General features: G+C 38.4%; 1 protein-coding gene across 1 annotated transcript in view; it reads right to left on the reverse strand.

The window, feature by feature from the left end:
* LOC135222605 (protein MON2 homolog) overlaps positions 1–23286 on the reverse strand; it is a 325482-nt gene that overhangs the window by 215569 nt on the left and 86627 nt on the right. The window contains 3 exon segments of the mRNA XM_064260699.1: positions 4443–4619; positions 4792–4989; positions 16679–16762. Coding sequence (XP_064116769.1) covers positions 4443–4619; positions 4792–4989; positions 16679–16762 — 459 coding nt within the window.

Raw genomic sequence — 23286 nt, forward strand, 5'->3', positions numbered from 1 at the left:
AAGAGGAGATTCAGCAGAAATTTTTTTATCTTTTAACTAAATATCATGATGTTTTCTCCACTACCGAGGGATCCTTGGGAAAAACGGATGTCATTGAACACCAAATACGGTTAAAAGACAAGCATAAAGTCATCTATGTACCTTCATACTGAAGGAGTCATTAGGAAATCGAACAGCCCTTATAATTTCCCCTTAATCGTCGTACCAAAAAATGATCGAACCTGGCGTGTCTGCATATATTTCCGTCGCTTAAATGAGGAAACGATTCCCGATCAATTCCCAGTGCCATGTACTGATGATATTTTATCCTTGTTAGGACAGAACAAATATTTCACCAGTTTGGACTTACTTAAAGGCTTTCACCAGATACCTTTAGAAAAAGAGAGTATCCCATACACCGCCTTCAGCACAGCTAGGGGACATTATGAATTTTTACGTATGCCTTTTGGTTTACGTTGCGCCCCAATTACATTCACCAGAATGATTAATATAGTGTTTGGAGACTTGTTAGGGGATACCCTACATGCCTATATGGATGACCTTGTAATCTTTTCTAATACCTTAGAAGAACATTTACGTAAACTAGAGCTCGTGCTACAGAGACTAAGGCAGCATAATTTAAGAGTAAAGATAACTAAGTGTGAATTTTTCAAAACAGAACTAGTCTATTTAAGTAAGAAGATAACTGAAGGGGTCACAAGTTAATGAGGGGTATGTGGGTGGTCCCACATGTCTCGTGACCAAGCACAGATGCCAATAGTCCCTTGCGTACACAATTATTTTAAACTTTACCAGTTTCCAGCTGGCGCTGAGTATTTATCCTAATGTTAAGTCCGAAGGTTTGTTTCGTATATGAACAATGTCATTTTTATGTATGCAACTTACCAAGTAGTTATACAGCTGAGTCACATTGCAGGAGTAGACTGTTCCTCTGTTGTGGCTATCTCAGAAAATCTACCAGGAGCTCTAGTAGATCTGGGAACCATTCCTGTCCTGGCCAGAATGGGGCAATGAGGATCACCGAAATGTTCAAGTGAGACCTGAAGTTTATGGTTGCTTTTGCCTAGATTTGCACCTACTGAAAGGTCAGACACTAGGTTATCTTCTGTTGATAGGACAATGTCTATATTGTTTCCTCTAGTAGGTTTATCAACCCATTGGTGGAGGAATTAATTTTTTACAAAATCTAAGTCTCTCTCCTTCTACGTTTGATGCAGAGGTCATCATGTCTCAGTGTACTGCTGTATTGAAATCTCCCATTATTATGCATTGTTGTTTATCTAGTCCTAGAAGTGAATACAGCTCCTCATTGGATATTTGTGGTTGGTGGGGAGGTCTGTACACTAGTATTAGAGTTATTTTCTTCCCTAGACTGTTTATATTGATGCCAATCCTTTCTTGCATGGTTGTAACTTTACACTTTATTGGACTGAGGTGGTCCTTGACATATAATGTAACACCTCCACCTTTTTTATTGAGTCTATCTTTTTTGAACATTTTATATCCAGCTATCTGGTATGCTCCTACAAAGTCTCTTGTTGCTTCTTGTATCCATGTTTCTGTGATACCATTCATGTCTTAATAATTCACTAGCTACCAATGCTTTGAAGAGAACTACATTGTTCCAAATAGATTGTGCATTAAACTGCACCACTCTGAGGGACTTTACTATCTTCTCTTTTGCCCTCGGTGGCTTTATTAGTTTCCCTTACTGTCACTGTTTCCTGCACTGCTATTACTAATCAGATTCTGGGGCCTTTCTGACTTCTTCCCTTGAATGTTCAGTTCACTGTGGTTTTTTCAAGAGGTTTTCATTAAGAAGGTTTCTTATTAGTTTTACTCCTTCCAAATTCAAGTGAGTTCCATCTCTTTTATACAATTTTCTATTCCCTATACATAAATCTGTCCCAAAAGTTTACAAACCTAACACCTTTTTCTTGGCATATTAGCTCCAGTCTGTCATTAATTCCAATTAGTACATTGCTAACTACAACATTCATCAGTTTGGCTACAATACCTTACATCTGGCCAGTTCTTTTATCTTTTAAAAACAAGTCATTTCCTCCTCCCTCCACTATTATTGCACTTTTTCTCATTTTTACCTTGAGTTTCTTCACTGCCTCGGCTATCTTCTTTGCTTTGGCACCTAGAGAAGAATGAACTTTTCTCATACTTTTATTCTTTGGCCACAAAATTTAACCCCTGATCTTCTACTAATGAGTCTCCAATTAAGGTTGTTTCCTCTACCGTTTCCAAGAGCACAGCAAATCTATTCATTGAGATGATTCCTTTTGAGGGACAACTGTCTTTTCTGGCAGCTACTGCTCTTCTACCAACAGCTCTCTTAATTCATCATTTTTACTATTGTAAGCTTCTTCTTTGTACCTTGTCTAGTCCTTGCTTCTGTTTCATGTCTGGTTCTGGTCTTAAGCAATTGTTTTCTAATCTCCACTACGTATACTCTCCGTTTTCTACTATGCCACTGTTCAATTCTTGTTTCTCTCTCTTAAGGTTGGCAACTTTTCTTCATAGGTCTCCAATTTCCTCTCCATCCTGTCTTGTCTTCTCTTGCCTTTGAGTTTTTCCTTTGTCAACTCCTTTAGTTCCTTTGCTAATTCTTGTACTTCCCTCCTCAGTTTAGCTATCTCCTGTTCTTGTTAACAGGAGAGACAGACACTGAGACTACCTAGCTTTAATGCGCAAGCCTCTTTTTAGTCTACGCACCACTTGTTTACAATGCATTTGGCACATGTGTGCTTTAATTTTAACTTTTCTTGAGTCGTTTTTGTTTGTGTCTTGATTTCAATATTTCTATCTGTGCTTTTAATTCAATATTCTTTCTGATGCAGAGATTAATGACACGCCTCATTGAGGGCACTACGAACCCATTTGCACTAAGGACCTGCAGAATATGTACAGAAAGAGGGCACGATGCCCCACAAAGCCTTGACAAATCTCTATGACCTGCTGCCACATGTGAACTCAAGTGATGCTTCATGCTGACTAGACGATGCCTCGCACAGCCTCAACGACTTACTATACAGAACTGTACGCAGACTCCATGTCTCCTACAGCCTCAATTGCCTAAAAGAACTCAACAGACTCATGGGCAAATGCAAATATCTGGCAAACTTTGCCTTTCCTTTTGGGAGACAATCCATAAAATCTGCAAGCCTCAGATGCAGACATATAGGTGGCTTTCTCAAAATCAAAACTTGGACCACCGGTGACAGAAGGTGAGATCTGGAGAAACGCTCTCAACCTGACTGCCTATTTACAGTAGCACTCAGTATGGATCAAAATCAGTTACCTGGCTCAGACAAATAACTGGAACCATGAGACAATGGGGTCAAAAACACAAAGGCCTAGACCTTACCACCCTACCATACCCATACCTGTCCTTGGGCAAACATAGTCTAAGTTTGTCCACAGAAGACCAAAAGACGAAGGCAGGAGACAGAGGGCACAGTCCTCGAACATCCTGGGAAGTAGGTCTTGTCTAGAAACCCAGGGACTACTATGTCCATCAGTAGGGAATGCTGGGGTGACATGTAAGGCTACATCCGTGGAGTGGCCAAAGGAACAAGGTGACACTGTCCCTGCCAATGCACTAGACACATGTGATGCAAAAGACTCAAATTTGTTACAACAAAAATTTAATTCTAGATTTAACCAAATCGCTATCTGACTGCATTAAATATAATCTACTACTCTGAGCTGACTTAGTAGGTGTAAAAGGTGCTAATTCCAAAGAAGAATACATTCAATACTAGCTATTCTCTTTACTCTCTTTCTATGTCCATCCTTCTCTCTTCTAATTCTAAAATTTATCATCACCTCTAAGTTTTCCAAAGACCAATCCTTGCAATGATCACAATGGTTGTCTGAATCACAATTTACTCCTCAATGATTAGGGCATAATTCATAAATATTATACTGCAATGAACATAATCTGTTCTTATAACTGTTTACCTTACAAAATCTAACAGATTTAAGGAAGATTGAGAGGAATCCATATTGCCAATAACAAACCCAAATCCAGATGACCCCATTTCTTCCAAGGAAAAACAATCCAAATTCAGAGCACTTTTTTACACAACCGACTGGTTTCATCTACAGAAGAAAAATGGCAACCACAACTGTCTTAACCCAACCATCTAAAGAGTGGGGGTAACAAATGGGATTGCTCATTAACAACTGTTTCAATTTTAACATTTGTTGAACTCACATTAAGTAGTCACAGATAAAGTGAATGATAGAGGGTAAGCGTCACTGCAAGAATATAATATTGGTTAAAAAAACAGGCCAACTCCAGTTACTGAATTACATATACCTAATGTATTTTACGCTTATATTGAACATAATGAACTTAAAAAAAGCACACTAACCAAGTAACTAAATTTAACACTATCTTTAAAGCACAAAATGGAAAGTCAACTTGCCTGAAATATTTTTGTTGCATGAGGTTTCATATCATAATTCGTGCAAAATGACTGCAAAAGATTGGGCTGGATGGCCAATTTGTGCAAGACTTCTAGCGCTAAACCTCTCTGCCACATTGGTCGGTCCCCGTCCAAAAATTTTACCATCAAAGAAAGGAAGATTTCACACTGAGTAACCTGAAAATGGTAAAGTGACTCATGAAACCTTGTAAGCTGAATTACACTAAAGTGCAAAACATCAATTATAATTTCTGTGAAGGCAATGCTTTGAAATATTATGGTCAACTTTCTGAAAATGCTGCTCAGTAATACTGCCTAAGCATTATCTGCTAGGCAGCTATGTACTTACTAGTAATGGATAGTACTTCTGTATTAACACAGAGACAACCCTGAGAAGTCTCATAGCTATAGGGAAATATGGTTTGTCTAAAGGAGTTGCTTGCTGCACACTTGCTGGTACTGAAGCTCGGTACTTTATGTTTGGAGAGAACAGCTTTATCACCAACGCGCACACACGTTCCTTCAGCAAAAAGTTGAACTCAGGATGCTGAAAGTAAACGTGTACAATATATTATTTTTATGAACTTCAAATTAAATGTCACTCTACAATCAACTGTGACTCATTTCATAAATGTACCTAACAAAACAAATTACCAGAGCAGAATGGGAACTGGAAGAAAACAATGGCTATAAATAATTCTGGGCAGAATAAATACTTTATAAAATATACATAACTAGATATTCTCACCTGAAAAACAAATAGAATTCAGATTATCTAGGAAATACCAAGGAATAATTGCTGTTCTCCAAGGAAAACCAGGAAGGGATTACTGTATTACACTGTATGATATGTATCACAATCTCAAAGATATTAGGGAGAAATAGACCTAATAAATAAACAAATAAAATATTTGTTAAATTAAATAAATTCTAAACTGACTTTTTCAGATAAAAATTTTTTTTTTCCTATCTTGATGGGTGGGAGGTTACAAACTGAAAGTTGAATATTTGATGAAAATATGCATAATACATAATTACATGATTGGCAAACCCTTTGCACTTGAAGCAAAACCCAATGCAGGAGCAGAACTGTGCTGATACTATTTTGAATTTGTTGATCCACATGTCCACAGGATGGTCCATCACTGCTACCCGTGTCAGTCAGCATAACCTGGTAGTACTTAACGTCATCAGCTGTTTGGATAATGGATCTAACTTTTTCCAGCTAATCAGAATCATCAGACCACGACAAAGAGAAAAACTGAACTCAATTATAGAGCAATTGCATCTTGGAAAGCATGACAAAGAAAGAAAAGTCTATCTCCATCCTAAAGCAATTGTCTCTCAGCGTTTGCCAGGCACAACCAGTTGTTGAGGTAAATGTAACTAACAAAAGTGAAAGGGCTCAAACAAACAAAAGAGTGAACATCCACTTGAAAACCTGTGAGGCAATCGACAGACTAAGGCACTGGGCCTTGTCAACATGAATGTGGTGTTTCCTTGCTGAAACGGTTTGATGAACAAATTTATTTAGAGGTGTGAGGTCGATAGCTGGTCTCCTTACCCCAGTTGACTTTTCCACAAACAACTTCTGGCTCCTATTTTTCCAGGAATGCCTTTACCTCTAGAGAAGGACAATCCTGGTACGAAGGAAATAGGATCAGCCAGTGAGAAATGGGAAATCATCGGTCCTGAAAGTTAAGCCTATGAACTACCAAAGGATAAGCTTATCTAGGCATCCAGCCCATAGTATCACCACATTTCCTTTCCTGATGGCATGACAGGAATCCCCATTTTTGTTGCAGAGGGAAAGGATTGCCAACTCATGTGTCCTCCTCTCTACTTTGCCTGGGCCAGGACCTAGTCGGAAGACTGCAAGGGCTGAGGCAACTACTGACTTTCCAGAGGAAGAAGAATGCTGGAAATCCAAATGGGATTTAGAAATGGTATGGCTTTTTTCAAAGCCTGATGTTAATGGCATGGCTACCACTAAAGGCTTTGCTGCAGATCCCAAAAGAATTTTAGAAGAGAATGCACAACGGATAATGGAGTCATGAGCATCAGTTTTCTGTTTTTCCAGCTCAACTTTAGTCTTTGGGAAAAAAAGGATGAACATAAGACTGATCTGTTCCATAGTGAGAGAACACTCTTGGTCATAACTAGGATAGAATGGAAGCTATGAACACTGTCGTCACCCTTCACGACCAGTTGCCTGGTGAGAGAGAGTTCCAAGTTCTTCCTACAACAACAATAGAGTGTTCTTCCTCCAAGAACAATAGAGTGAACTCCAGACACCCAGTCATTGTTTGAAGGCACTAAAGGTGAATGCATACAATCACCTTCTTTGTCTTCATGCCTTAAGCCTGGGGCCAAATAGCCAGGATGACCTCACTACCCAATTGAGGAGAGCAGGAACACACACTGCTTATTTCATGTGCCTTCCAGTATGGACCCGGGCTGAGGATGGTCCTGGCTAGTATCAAACATGAGAGTACAGCTATGCTCATGACAGCTTGGGAGCTAATCACAAGCATGTCCCAGGACATACATAGCTTGAGCATGGAGAGGCTCATAGAGCAGAGTCATAAGTGGGAGTGTGTGCTGATCCATCTGCACAACCATGACTGTTAACACTCTCTGCAGAAGACTGAGGGTTATGAAAAGCCCCTTAGCTCTTTTGCAGCAGACTGCCTTCCGAGTCTTTTTTCTAAGTTTTTGCAGATCCTGATTGGGAAGACAAGGAGGAAGGTGAGAAGACTGAGGAAGAGAAAGTCACAAAGGAAGAGGGAGGTGAAGTACAATGCTATACTGCATTAAATAAATGTTAATAAAAATACTGTACCAGAAGGAGAAAGACAGAAAAGTTGGGGGCAGAGTACAGACACAACTTACTTAATGTGATGCATACATGTATGTACATATACAAGCAGGCTAGCCTAAGCTAGGCTTAAACATTGACTTTACATTAAACACATCTGATTCTAATATGCATGCTTTTATAAAATTTCATATATTCACCCTACAATTTTGTTTTTGTTTTTTATTTGTAAATTTGAGCACTCATCATTGCCACTGGCAGATGTATACTATTACACCAAAGGCAGAGATGGAGGGAGTGCAATAAAAAAATTTTTTTGCTATACCTAAGGCTTCGTTTGCTTCCTCTGAGTTTTCTGCTCTCCCACTTGCATGCTAAATTTAATTAAGTTTTCTGGGGGCCAAACTGCAGACATATTTTGCAGTAACATTAAATTCTTACATAAATAAAAAAAATTCCTTAACATTCCTTCTGAAAGGGGTCTTACACATCATCAAATACAGTAACCAACAGTAAAAATGAAAAGATTTCCGTAAATTTTACAACTAAAACAATATAACAGATAAAAGTCTAAAGTTCTTGGAACAAATAACTAAATCCACCAACTTTACCAAGTCAAAGTCAATAATAAATAAGATTTAAGGCTAAGACCATCATTTCATTCTATTTACCTTGAGAATTATAATCCATGAAAAGATTTTCAACACACGTTTACCTGAGCAACATAAATTTCAATAGAGGAATGAGCACATTCAAAAACTGTTTTTGCTAGTTTACAAAATTATTTGCAAAACTTTATTTTGTGAATTATGTTTGCAATTAAATGAGGCCCCAGCAATAAAAACACATCCTTTATCATACAACATGCAATGTACATATGACTATTTTTTAAATAGACACGCTAACTCTGGCATGAAAACTTTTTACAAAACAATACTGTATTAGTACATACTACATATATAAGACAAGCATATGCACAATTATGAGTGTGTCTGCAGAAAGTATTTCAAGGTAAAGGTAGCATTTACCTCTAAATATTTCTTACAAAACATCCATGATAAGAGAACAATTTTCTCAAAATACAGTACTGCTATAAAGAAAGCTGGCAGCATGAATACAGTGGACCCCCTGCATTTGCATTCTCGCGATTTGCAGGATTTTCTGTGGAACATATCCATAAATTATTTGCAAAAAACTCAACAATTTGCAGACTTTTTCATCAAGAAATATTCACTAATTGCATAGTGTATTTTTGTTATTTTCATGACTAAATACATTTTTTTATGATAAAAAATATTTACTAATTTTCAAATATTAAGGTTAATATGAAGTTCGATAAGATTTAAATAGCAACAATAAATAATAAAAATAATAATTCTCTCTCTCTCTCTCTCTCTTTCTCTTTACAAGATGAGAGAATTTTCATGCATATGTAATATGCTTGTATGTTTACTTGTTTTGTAGGATAAATGAATGATTTACCTTATAAGTATTAACTTTCAAATAATAATAATAATAATAAGAATAATAATAATAATAATAATAATAATATAATAATAATAATAATAATAATGGAGAAGCAAATCCACAGTTATATAAATGTACATATATTTAAATTTAAAAACAGCCAGGATAGCTTTTGTGAATCTGTTTGGTTCCCCTTATCAATCTCTAAATAATAATAATAATAATAATAATAATAATAATAATAATAATAATAATAATAATAATATACTACATGCTATAATTATTACAACTACTTTTTTTATTTGTATAGTAAACTATTTAAAGTTTTAAAACAAACAAATATAGATTCCCAGTCTTGATCTGTGTACTTTGAGAAAAGAAAGGGGGTAAATGTCAATTTACTTGACAGTCTGACATTGACTGTGGAGGGGAAGAAGTTTTGCCAACAGAAGCTTATGGATTTCCATCCTTTGATATCTAATGTAAGGAAATATTCTCCTGTCTCACATGTTATTCTGTCTCTGAAATAATCCATAATTAATTTCACTCTTGATATAAGGGCAACCTAACTTTTAAATGAACTCAAAATGTTTTAGAGCATGATTTTGTCATATGATATTGTTATGATACAATAAAGATTTCATACATACTTACCTGGCAGATATATACATAGCTATCGCCTCCGTCGTCCCCGACAGAAATTCAAATTTGCGGCACTCACTACAGGTAGGTCAGGTGATCTACCGCCCTGCTCTGGGTGGCAGGACTAGGAACCATTCCCGTTTTCTAATCAGATTCTCTCTTCCACCTGTCTCCTGCGGGGAGGCTGGGTGGGTCTTCAATCGTATATATCTGCCAGGTAAGTATGTATGAAATTTTATTGTATCATAACAATATCATTTTCATACATTCAACTTACCTGTCAGATATATACATAGCTGATTGACACCCTTTATGGTGGAGGGCAAGAGGACCGCTAACCTACTGACTAGACAGGTAAACAACATATGTTGTAGGTATAAATAGACCTTGACCGGTTCCTACCTTATTAGATGGAAGACTTCGTGGCTACTGCCCAGGAGTCTGCTTCACCTCAAGAGCCTTAGCGAGATAGTGATCTGTGGCCAAGAGTTCTTGCTGGTCTGTCGATGGGGTCTTATCCACTTACTCGACAGAGCCTAACTGGCATTTGTCAAGGGGTGCTAATCCGCTTATATGACAACACGCCTTCTTTAAGGAGCACACAACCGATCCCGATCACTCGATCCTAACCCGTGTTAGTTCTAAGATTGCTAAGAGTCATCCCCAAACTCTAGCAAACAACCACAAACTCGATAATCTACATACAAAATCAAACAAAAATTTTGTACCCCTCTAATAGTCAGCTGTCACTCGATTTCCTAATGAAGAGAAGTGAAGGCCGCCAGTGCGACATCTGACACTTCCATGCACAGGAAACACAAGAACACATCCGACAAGAGGGTTACGTACACATATTTAAGGATCGGTGCTCTCTCCTTTACCCAGAACCGTCTGTGCTGACACAAACGGACCTAGAGAAAAACATTTCTCATACGTCACTCGCACATCTTTTAAATAATGAGATGCAAATACTGAGTTGCATCTCCAATAGGTTGCGTCCAAAATATTTTAAGTGACATATTTCTCTGGAACGCAATTGATGTCGCGATTGCCCTTACCTCATGAGCTCTTACTCTTACTAGATTAAAAGAGCCATCTGGGCAGTTCTTATAAGCCTTGGTAATTACAATACTAACAAAGAAGGCCAAAGCATTTTTAGACATAGGTCTCTTGGGGTCTTTCACCGAGCACCATAGACCATGTTGTGAGCCTCCCAACCGCTTCTTTCTGTCCAGATAGAATTTCAGTGCTCTAACTGGACAAAGAGATCTTTCTATTTCTCTGCCTACTAGGCTAGTAAGTCCTTTTTAACTTTTACCTCGAAACTCCTAGGCCAGGGATTCGAAGGGTTCTCGTTTTTGGCAAGAAAAAGAGTCTGGAATGAACAAATCGCAGAATCTTCTTTGAAGCCAACTCGTGACTCAAGGGCGTGCAACTCACTGACCCTTTTAGCCGTCGCCAGAGATAGAAGAAATATACACTTTCTAGTGATATCCCGGAATGAAGCCGTATGAGGTGGTTCAAACTTTTCCGAGGACAGAAATTTCAGAACCACATCTAAGTTCCAGCTCGGAACCCTAGGTTCTACTGACTTCGACGTTTCAAAGGAGCGGATGAGATCGTGCAAATCTTTATTATTCGTCAAATCTAAACCCCTGTTTCCTAAAGACTGACGAAAGCATACTTCTGTATCCTTTAATTGTTGGTACAGAGAGATGTGACTTTTCCCTCAGGAAAAGAAGGAAATCCGCAATTTCGGTTACAGAGGTATTGGAAGAGGACAGCTTCTTCGACCTGCACCAGTTTCTGAAAACTTCCCACTTCGATTGGTACACTCGCCTAGTAGATGATCTGCGGGCTCTAGCAATTGCGCTTGCTGCCTTGCGAGAAAACCCTCTCGCTCTGACAAGTCTTTCGATAGTCGAAAGGCAGTCAGAGCAAGAGCGGGTAGATTTTGATGGTACCTCTCGAAGTGGGGTTGTTTGAGCAGATCTATCCTGTTTGGAAGAGATCTGGGGAAGTCCACTGTCCACTCCATCACCTCCGTGAACCAAATTCGGGATGGCCAATATGGGGCTATCAGAGTCATTCTGGTTCCCTTCGAGGCCACAAACTTTCTGACTACTTCCCCCAGAATCTTGAATGGGGGAAAAGCGTACACGTCTAGCCCTGACCAGTCCAGGAGAAAGGCGTCTATTGCATAAGCCCTGGGATCTTCTACCAGGGCGCAAAATGTATCTATCCTTTTGGAGAGAAACGTGGCGAATAGATCTATCTGTGGTTTCCCCCAAAGATACCAAAGGGTCTGACAGACTTCCGAGTGGAGGGTCCATTCTGTAGGAAGGACCTGGAACCTCCTGCTCAGTCTGTCCGCTCTCACATTCCTCTCTCCTTGAACAAATCTCGTTAGAAGAACCACGTTCCTTTGATTTGCCCAAATCAGCAGATCTCTTGCTAGTTCGTAAAGGGCGAGAGAGTGAGTTCCTCCTTGTTTCTTGACATAAGCCAGAGCGGTCGTATTGTCGGAGTTTATCTGTATTACTTTGTCTCTGACTATCTGCTCGAAGCTCCTTAGCGCGAGGTGAATCGCAAAGAGCTCCTTGCAATTTATGTGCCATGACACCTGCTCTTCCGACCAGGTGCCTGACACTTCTTTGGACCCTAAAGTCGCACCCCAACCTGTCTCCGACGCGTCTGAGAACAATGTCAGGTTTGGGTTCCGTACTTCTAAGGATACTCCTTTGTTTACTTCTAAGGGGGTCAACCACCTTAATTGTTGTTTTACTTCTAATGAGATTGGAAACGTGTCCGAGAGCTGTCCTGTCTTCCAACTCCAACTGCTTCTCAGGAAGAACTGAAGCGGACGGAGATGTAGTCTTCCTAGAGGAAAGAACTGTTCGAGCGAGGAAAGGGTCCCAGAAGGCTCAACCATTCCCTCGCTGAAGTACGCTCTTCTCTAAGAAGTTCAATACTGTGGCACAGCCTTTCCTTACTCTCTCTTGAGAAGGAAATACTCGAAAACCCCGAGAATCCATCTGAATCCCAGATAGACTACATTCTGGCTGGGGACCATCTGAGATTTCTCGAGGTTCACGATTAATCCTAATGTCTTTGTCAATTCCAGGATTGTTGACAGGTCCTCCAGACACTGCTTTTGAGACCTGGCCCTGATGAGCCAGTCGTCCAGGTATAGGGAGACGTTTATCCCTTTCATGTGAAGGTGTTTTGACACATTTTTCATCACAAGTCTGTAAAGACTTGGGGAGCCGTAGAAAGACCGAAACACAGGGCCCTGAACTGATAGATCCTTCCCTCGAACATGAAACGAAGGTACTTCCTCGACGAATGGTGAATCGGGACGTGGAAATATGCGTCTTGAAGATCTAGGGATGCTATCCAATCTCCTTGACGGAGAGCTGCAAGCACTGAGGCAGACGTTTCCATGCTGAACTTCTGTTGTACGAATTTGTTCAGCGACTTACATCCAGTACCGGTCTCCAACCCCAGAGGCTTTCGCTACGAGAAACAAGCGATTGTAAAACCCCGGGGAGCTTTGATCCAGTACCAGCTCTATTGCTCTTTTGTCCCACATCTGTTCCACCATTTGACGAAGAGTATCCATCAGAACAGGGTCCCTGTATCTGGCTGACAGTTCCCTCGGTGATGTTGTCAAGGGGGGCCTGTCCTTGAATGGGATATAATAACCCTTCTTGATTATTGACATTGACCAAGGATCGGATCCTATGTCTTCCCATGCTCCCGCAAAGAACTGTAACCTGGCTCCTACAGTGTCTGGAGGAAAGATTTCTCATTTTCCTTCTTAAAGGGACGAAGGCGGATCTTCCCCTTTTTTTCCGTTGACTTTCTTCTGGCGATGGATCTAGCCTGAGGGCCTCCTCGAAAGGGCTGCTGTTGTTGAGCTGGCCTAGAGGCTTTCTTTTCCTCACTGGCCACAGGTCTATTTTTCCTTGAGGATTGCCTTAAAAGATCTTGAGTGGCTTTCTCAGTTAGTGAATGGGCAATGTCTCTCACCAACTGAGAAGGAAATAAATGTTCAGAGAGAGGCGCATACAGCAAAGCGGATCTCTGCGAAGGCGAGACGGCCTTAGTGAGAAAGGCACTACCGCTCTCTTCTTTAGTATTCCCGCACGAAGAGGGAGCACACTTCCGCCGATCCATCTTGAACCGCCTTATCGATGCATGTAAGGATGCTATGTAGGGTTTCAGGGTTTAGTTGTTCTTTTTCATGGGACTTCTTAGCAATAACCCCAAGGGACCAATCTAGGAAGTTAAATACTTCTAAGGTATGAAAAAGTCCCTTGAGGAGATGGTCCATTTCCGAAAAAACCCCATGTTGCTTTCGCTGAATTTAAGGCATGTCTCCTCGACAAGTCTACGAGACTGGAGAAGTCCAATTCAGCTGAAAGGGCAAGAGACAATCCAATTTTCTCCCGTTTTCGTACCATATGCCTCTCTACCCCTTAGTTTAGCGGGGGGGGAGGCATGCAAAGATCGTCCTTCCTAATCCTTCTTTGTCTTGATCCAGGAGTCAAGAGATTGTAAGGCCCTTTTCATGGATATGGCCGGCTTCATTTTCAGGAAAGATGAAGACTTGTGCGCCTTCGTACTTGAAAATAGAGAGCGCGGAGAAGGAGGAGCGGCTGGAGTCAATGCATCTCCATATTCTTCTAAGAGAAGAGCAGAAAGAACTTTGTAATTCGAAAGTCCTTCTCTGTTAGTAACTTCGTCCTCCGAGACGTCATCTAAATTAATAGGCTCGGAAGGAGAAGGCTCCCTTCCCTCCTCTGTCTCCTCTCTTGATTTCTTCCTTTCCGAAGAAGAAGCACTTCTATTAGGAGAGGGGCTAGGAGTAACTCTCTCCTTACGTTTATCATTAGGCGAGTCATGTGTAACTGTTTTACGCCTGTTAGACTCCTGTCGGATATCAAGCTCTTCATGAGGAGAATGCGCCTGGCGTTTAGCAGGAGTATCTCGCTGAGAATACTCCTGGAGCCTGGTAGGAGTATCCTGTTTGGAATACTCTGGCGTCTGACAGTCGTAGCACTCTTCGAATACTCCTGACGTCTGGTAGGCGCATCTCGCTCCCAATACTCCTGGCGCCTGTTAGGAGTATTAAGCTCAGAATACTCCTGGCGCTTGGTAGGCACATCGCGCTTCGAATACTCCTGGCGCCTGGTAGGAGTAAAAAGTCTAGAATACTCCTGGCGCCTGGGAGGAGTATCGAGGTCAGAGTACTCCAGGCGCCTGGCAGGAGTATCTCTTCCCGAATACTCCTGACCTATGTAAGGCGCATCTAGCTCCGAATACTCCTGTGGCTTGGTAGGAGTATCGCTCATGGAATGCGCCTTTCGAATGGCAAGTATATTGCGCTTAGCGGGCGCTTTACTCCTATCAGGAGTTCTCTCTTCTCCAGTTGGCTCTTGTTGCTTGGATGAAGATCTGGGCCTAGAACGATCTACAGTAAAGTCAGGCTCTTTGCGCCTACTTGGCGCCTGGCTCCTAGTTGGCGCCAGACGCTTGGCAGGAGTTACTTCCTTTCCCACGTCTCGCCTGCCCAACGCACCGCTCCCCCCAGAGATGGCCGCCTGTGTGACAACTCCCCTGGAGGGTTCGTCGCGCCCGACAGGAGATCGGTATTTGGATCTCTTAATCGGAAGCCTGTCATCCTTTTTACGAGTAGGCTCTTTAGAAAGTACTCCTACCAAAGACGCTAATTGCTCCTGCACATTCATCAAAATTTTCCTGGTCGAAGGCTCATTCGAATCAGGAGAAGGAGATCTGGAAGGCGCTCGAGAGTCTTTTACATTCCAAGGATCTAACTCCTTTCTAGCCTTCTTCATTACCGAAGGCGCATCCTCTTCAGAGAAGCGCTCGGGGCTAGAATTGAGCTCAGGTTCTTTCCAATTCCTCTTCAGCGGACGTGAAAGCTTCGATTCCTTCCATCCTCTTCTCGGAGAAGGCGAACTAGATGATGAAAAGCACTCACGAAGGACGCTTTTCCTATACTTGTCCCTGTGGCAGTCTGAGATGTATAAGATTCTGCCGAAGGGACGCCTGATCGTTGGGGATTCTCCACGACCCCCGTAAGGCTTTCGACTTTCCTTCTCCTCTGGGCCAGGGAGCTTGGAAGAGGTCTAGACCTGGGAGCGCCGCAGAGACGACCACTACACTGGGGACACTAACATCACTCGAAAAACCACATTCACTTCTCTTACCTTCCAATGCTTCCATTTTTTCTTGCATTTTTTGAAGGGAAGCTCTGAGTTCCGCCATTTCCGAGGCAGAATCAGAGGGATTAACTTGTGAACGGGCTGAAATAGAATGGGCATAATTATGAGAAGAAGAAGAAGCTACAGAACTACTAGACATTTTCCGGCTTTTGTAAGCCGCCTTCCTTTCTCTATCTTTCTCTAACTTCTTCAAGTAAGAAGTCAGATTCTTCCATTCTTGCGCACTCAATTTCTCACACTCGTTACACGTATTCTCAATTGAGCATTCAACCCTTCTACAACCACTGCATGTAGTGTGAGGATCTACCAAAGCTTTCGGAATCCTCACCTTACAGCCCTCATTCACACACACTCTGAAGCTAACACTAGAATCAGACATATTCACGAAAATCCAAAGCGAAGTCCAAAAAACAGTCCACGATAGCGAATGCCAAACAACGATCCAAGTACGTCACCAAAAATCAGTCGAAAGATGATCAAAAGCGTTGTGAAAAAAGAATTCCAGTCAGGAGGAAGTAACAAACAATGTTGATACTACCGGCGACAGAGAGAATCTGATTAGAAAACGGGAATGGTTCCTAGTCCTGCCACCCAGAGCAGGCGGTAGATCACTTGACCTACCTGTAGCGAGTGCCGCGAAATTTGAATTTCTGTCGGGGACGACGGAGTCGATAGCTATGTATATATCTGACAGGTAAGTTGAATGTATGAAAATTTAGGGCTTACACTCTACAAAAAAGCATTTATTGCACATATTAGCATTTTTTATATAAGCAATTTTAGGGGGGGTGTCGAGTATGCATTTGCAGATTTGAACTATCTGCTGGGGGATCTGGTCCCTATCCCAATGCGAGTGTGGGGGGTCCACTGTACAGACACAGAATGACTGATAAACAAATTCCAAACTCAAAAGCTAATGCTACAAGTAATTCAAACAGCAAAACCTCAGCTCAGCCCTCATAAGACACCAAGACCAATAATTGCATACAAACACAACAAACAATGCAAAACATCGGGCACTGACACAAGTTTGGTGAAAGAAGCAAATTAAGACTTACATCATAAAACAGTGTTGAAAACATAGTCAGGATGGACTCAAGGAGTTCCATGGCAATCAACTTCAGACACTCCATCAGCCCTGGCTTTTAACATAAACAAGCACAAAATACTATAAGGTGTATAACAAATACATACCCTACTTGTGAACAAGTACTAAACTAATGTCACATGAGGGAAGCACCGTTACAGCTACTGACTGGTAGCACAAGGATCTGTGATGCTACAAATGAACAGCAAGATGCACTTCCTCAGCAAACAATACACAACAGGATATTAGAAAGGGTAAAGGTGTTTAAAAAAAAAATACGTAGGTAAATTAATGATTTCCATGATGCAATCATGTGAAAAAAAAATTTTTTTTAAACAAAACAAGATTTCATATAAATCCATTGATCATAATGTACCTTATTCTATGTAAAATGGTCCCAGCTACACCAGCTTGAAGAGTTGAAAGGCTGGCTGATTGATTGATATATGAAAGTTTGATCTGGTGGTCTGGCACTAGAACCATTCAGTTATTTGGTAACATGACACAAAATGGTTCAGAAGATAGAACTGATAAATCAATCACTAATAATCTTGTAATAAATAAAAATGGCTAAATATCATAAAACTGTTGGTAAACCTCACCTATGGAACCTGAAATTTGAAGATACTTCCTCTTACTTTATACAATAATCCCTCGATTATCTGCATCTCAATATTATCCGCATGCAACCAGAACCCAGGTATCCAAGATATATGTGTGTAATAACAATGTTAAATTCATGTCCCAATGGTTGGTAACTCTGCACAGGCATTAAGAAGTGTTGGTAACACTGCTTACAGGCATAATTAATCTGATAAAGGGTGGGGGGAAAGTCAGGAGGCAAGGGAAATTCTAAAGTGAGGTGCGGTGGGAGGAGTGGGAAAGCCAGGTGGGATGGGAGGGACACAGCTGACAACTGTAAGGGTAGAGAGAATTGTTCACAATGCTGCTCATATGCATAAGCATGCAGGGTAGGCTTGCGAACTACCTGATCTAGAAATACAGGCAATTGCCACACACAGGCGCACACCACAAAATGTATTTTATTTATGGATACCAACTTCCTTAGAGCTGCTGCTGTTTCTCTTGCTTGTTTGTTTCTAGTTAGGGTACTTTCACTTAAATTACATGATCACCCACTGATTATTTCAGTTGGGACTAGTATGTATGTATGTATGTATGTATGTATGTATGTATGTATGTGTATTATAATCAACTAAAAATTCCCCTTCGGTACATATATGAAAATATATCAATTCCGAGGTAGAGCGAATTAGATATTAAAGGACATTTGTAGCTCGAATGATTATATATATATATATATATATATATATATATATATATATATAGCGTGTGTGTGCATGTGTGTGTGTAAATAAATTCTTCTATTAAAACAGGATACGTTTCAAGTATAAAAAGCCCATTAAAACAACTTGGGATTAAAGCTAAGGACTATATTTCAGTGGTCTGACTACCACCCTTAACAAGCAGTGAATGACAGAAGTTACATTGGCGAATTATATTGTGGGAGAAATAACCTTAGGTGATGCCTGGGGCTGTTGCTTAGCTGCTGTAGGTTGTGTTAATTGTCTTAATCCTCTTCATCATTGCCTTAACCCTGGATAGGTACGACAGGTGTCGTGCGCGACCCGAGGCGTTTCAAAAACATTTTTTTCCCATAAATCATCGCCTGTGTCAAATCTGGGAGTGATCAACCTGCAGGCGGTCACTCGTCTACAAGCCACAGTCATGTGTGGAGCTGCTTACTTCTGCCTCAAGTTCTTCCCCCTTTTCTGAGAATCGCTTGGGTCGAGATCGACCCGCACGCACCTGTAACAGGTAGGTGATCGAAAAGCAAAGTTATTATGTAACCATTTCTCAATGAACAGTGTGCATAGTCATGTGTCTTGTTGTGTTGGAAAGTCTGGATGGATGGTGTGTCTATGTCGTGCATGACCTTGGGAGTGGCTGAGATACCATTTATTGCCATATGGTCCATTTTCCTTCGAGTGCCAATTTCTGGTTTTTTTGCAAATAGCAAAGTTATTAGTTAAACCTCGCATATTGAACAGTGTTCATGCTAGTAGAGTTTTGTAATATTGGAATATGTTGGATGATGATGTTTCTATCACATGAATGCCTTTGTTATTGCCTGACACGCCGTAATATGGCCATATGGTCCATTCCCCTTCGAGTGCCAATTTCTTTTTTTTTTTTTTTTTTTTTTTTTTTTTTTTTTTTTTTATTTTTTTTTTTTTTTTTTTTTTTTTTTTTTGCAAAAACCAAGTTTATTAGGTAAACCTTGCATATTGAACAGTGTTCATGCTAGTAGAGTTTTGCTTTATTATTGGAATATGTGGGAGGATGGTGTGTTTTATCATGTGCATGCCCAGGGCATTGGCTGAGATGCCCTAAGTTGCCATATGGTCCATTTCCCTTCGAGTGCCAAATTTTGTGATTTTTGCAAAAAGCAAAGTTATAATAACTAAATTCATGTAGGGCAATACTAATTAGTATAATTTTATATTTTATTGGAATATGGGGGAGGATGGTGTGTTTATCCCGTGCTTGCCCGGGGCATTGGCTGAGATGCCCTAAATTGCCATATGGTAATATATCCGAGTTTCCTTCGAGTGCTCATTTCTAATGTTTTGCTTTTTATCAGTTATCAGCAATGGCCTCGAAAAGACAGAGATCTCTGGGTGAGGATGCAATCAACGCACTTGTCAATGAATTTGAAAGTGACACTGAGGACAACCTGGAGGTTGAGTGTGAAGGCGAGGAAGAAGCCGCCATCTTTGTCGAGGAGGAGGACGATGACGACCAGGATGCAGAACAAGCCGTTTCGGAGGGAGAGGAGAGGAAAAAGGAAGCTGTACCTCTAGACCTCTCCCAGGGGGATGGGGACGATGCCGACAGGGGTGAGTCATCGGGGGCTGGTGGGAATGTGGCCATTGTTGTTACTGCAACAACAGCAGCAACTACCACGACACCTACATCTGGACTGTCCATGGGCTTGGAAGTGAGTGGCAAGGGTGTGGAAGAGTTAGTGGATGCCCACAAGGAAGAGCTAACCACGGAGGAGCTGCAAGACCTTCACCAGAAACAGCAACAGACAGCAGATGAGGAATCCTAGGAAGAGGAGGAAAAGAGAAAGGATACTGTGCCTACTTAAATGATAAAGAAATGTTTGCGAAGTGATGTGAAAAACTTTGTTGAGACATATCACCCTAACAGGATGTCGCAGTCCGTGTCTCTAACATGTTTAATGGCAATGGTTTACATCATTTTAGGCACATTGAAGAGACATTAGAAATGTCTATGGACAGTTTTCCTATGCGTCAGGGGTCCAGTGACTCTCAAGCTGGTCCTAGTGCCAGTAAAAAGCGAAGTGGGGAAGTAACCCCACACAGTGCCACTAAAAATCATAGAGAAGCAACCCCAAATAGGTTATTGAGACCAAAAGTGCTTCTGAAAGGGGATTCCCCTTCCAAACAGAAACCGCTCCGCTTCCCTCTCTCATTCTATCCATCTTCCATACATAATCAGAGACTTTTATAAAGGTAAGGGATGTTAAATGTTCATTATTTGTTTCATTATTTATTCATAATTATTTCTCATTGTTTTCTATATGTAAAACTGTGTTTATTCCTTATAAAATTTATTCTATAGGGGATGCATTAATACTACTTACATTATTCCTTATGGGAATTATTGTTTCGGTTTTCAAACATTTTGGAATTGTTGGAGGTTCTGGAATGGAGAATGCATAAAAAATGTGGTACCACTATATCTAATATTATATATATTAACATAAATAATTATATATATATATAATATATATCTTTATATATGTATATGTCTATCTATGTATATCGTATATATATGTATATATTATATATATTATATATATATCTATATATTATATATATATTCTATATGTTATATATATATCTATATATATTATATTATATATATATATATATATATATCTATAATATATATATATATCTATAATATCTAATATTATTATATATATTATTAGCTCTATATATATCTATAATATATCTATAATAACTCTATATTATCTATATATCTCTATTACTAGATATATATATATTTCGATATATCTTCTATTAATAATTCACCTATATATATATAATAGATCTATATACATCTATATAGATAGATATATATATATATTATTATAGAAAATATATATATATATATATATATAAATATATATATATATATATATATATATATGTAGAATAGATATATATATATAAAGTATATATATAGATATATATATATATATATATATGGATGATATAGAATATACGATATATATATATATAATATGATATATAGATATATATAATAGTAGATATTATGATATATATATATATATATTAACTATATATATATTTACAGAAAATAGATATAGAGTAGATAGATATATAGATATTATATATATGTATAAAATATTGATTATAGAATAGAATAGATATAGATATATATATATTATATATATATTATAGATATATATATATAGGATAGATATATATAGATATATATATTATAGATATATTATATATATATGATAGATATATATAGATATATAGAGATATATACAGATATATATTTAGAGATAGATATATAGAAAATATTAGATATATAGATATAGAGGATATATAGTATTATATATAGATAGATATATATATATATATATGAGATAGAGAAGGATATTAGATATATAGAGTATATATAGTAATATAATAAGTATAATATATATCTATATATAATATTATATATATATATTATTATATATAGTATATATAGTATAATATATTTTAATAATAATATAATATATATATTTATATATAATTATAATTTTAATAATATATATATAATATATAGATATATCTATATACGCTAATCTCTATATATATTATGTATACATATATATATATCTTTATATAATATTTATATATATATATAATGAATAGATATTATCGGATGGATATAGGAATATTATTATATTATATTATAAGTATATATAGTAAAAATATATAGAGATATATATATAAAGAGTATAATTATATATATTATATTATTATATAGTATATCTGATATATATATTATATAATAGATATATATCTTTTTATAATATAATTATATATAAATTTATATAATATATATATATTATATATCCATAAATAAAGGTATAAGCCACGAAGGATAGATACACTACAGAGTTTCTGCAAGATCTTCAACTCAAGGACGTTGAGTCGAAAGATCTTCTAGAAACTCCGTTGTTTATCTTTCCTTTGTGGCTTTATACCTTTATACGTATATATATATATATATATATATATATATATATATATATATATATATATATATAGATATATATATATATATATATATATATATATAGATATATATATATATATAGATATATAGATATATAGATATATATATATATATATATATATATATATATATATATATATATATATATATATATACATATATATATATACATATATATATATATATATATATATATATATATATATATATATATATATGTATATAGTAGTACCTCATACTTTGAACTTAACCTGTTCCAGAAGGCTGTTCGAAGTACGATTTGTTTGAAATATGAAACAAATATATAACCATAAGAAATAAAGGGAATCAGGATAATTTGTTCCAGCCAACCCAAAAAATCCCCCTTTTCACATTTTTTCTATTATTAATGTGTTCAAAAGTCAAATTAAGAGTGTAAAGTAATTAAACAGTACATTATATGAAGTGAAATTTTCTAAATTTTATTTTTTCTATGTACGATATATGAACTGTTCGGTAAAAATGGCGCCAGCCAGCTGGGGGATGGAGGGAGGAGAGACTGGAACCCTTTGAGCAAACCAAATTGATTGCAGTATGCAAAGGTTGATAAAAATCAATTTTATTCACAAACAGTGGTACCTCGAGGTACAAAAGGCTCAACTTACGAAAAACTCGAGATACGAAAGCAAAAACGAAAAATTTTACGACTCTACATACGAAAATTGTTCAAGATATGAAAGGTTGTTGCTGTAAAGTCCGAGATTCTCTCAAACCACAGATAACAATTTTGGAACTCGCGCGCCGCCAACTGAGTAGACTCGTCACCATCCTCCTGCTCTCCCATTGGTTCCTGATGCTAGTCACTGCCATGAGATCCTTCTCTCCTATTGGTCAGCATCCCTCCCATCATGCATCTACGTAGCAGCGTGCTTCTCCGGCCCCTGCACGGCATCATCTGTATCGTACGCACACGGTATTAGTTCGTTCTAATGATTTCGTTTATTAATGTAAATTCATTAGTGATTTCGTTGTACGTAGTATGTATACTTTATCGTGTTATGAGAGAACTTTACTTCGTATGTATATGTACTACATAACATAATTATGTACAGTATATACGTAGTCATGGGTCCCAAGAAACTTGAAATTCCCGGAAAGAAGAGGATGCTCTCTTTGGAGACGAAGATGGAGATTATCAAGAAAGATGAAGCTGGTATGCGATTG

The sequence above is a fragment of the Macrobrachium nipponense genome, chromosome 8 (assembly GCF_015104395.2).
Source record: "Macrobrachium nipponense isolate FS-2020 chromosome 8, ASM1510439v2, whole genome shotgun sequence".
NCBI classification, from domain to species: domain Eukaryota; kingdom Metazoa; phylum Arthropoda; class Malacostraca; order Decapoda; family Palaemonidae; genus Macrobrachium; species Macrobrachium nipponense.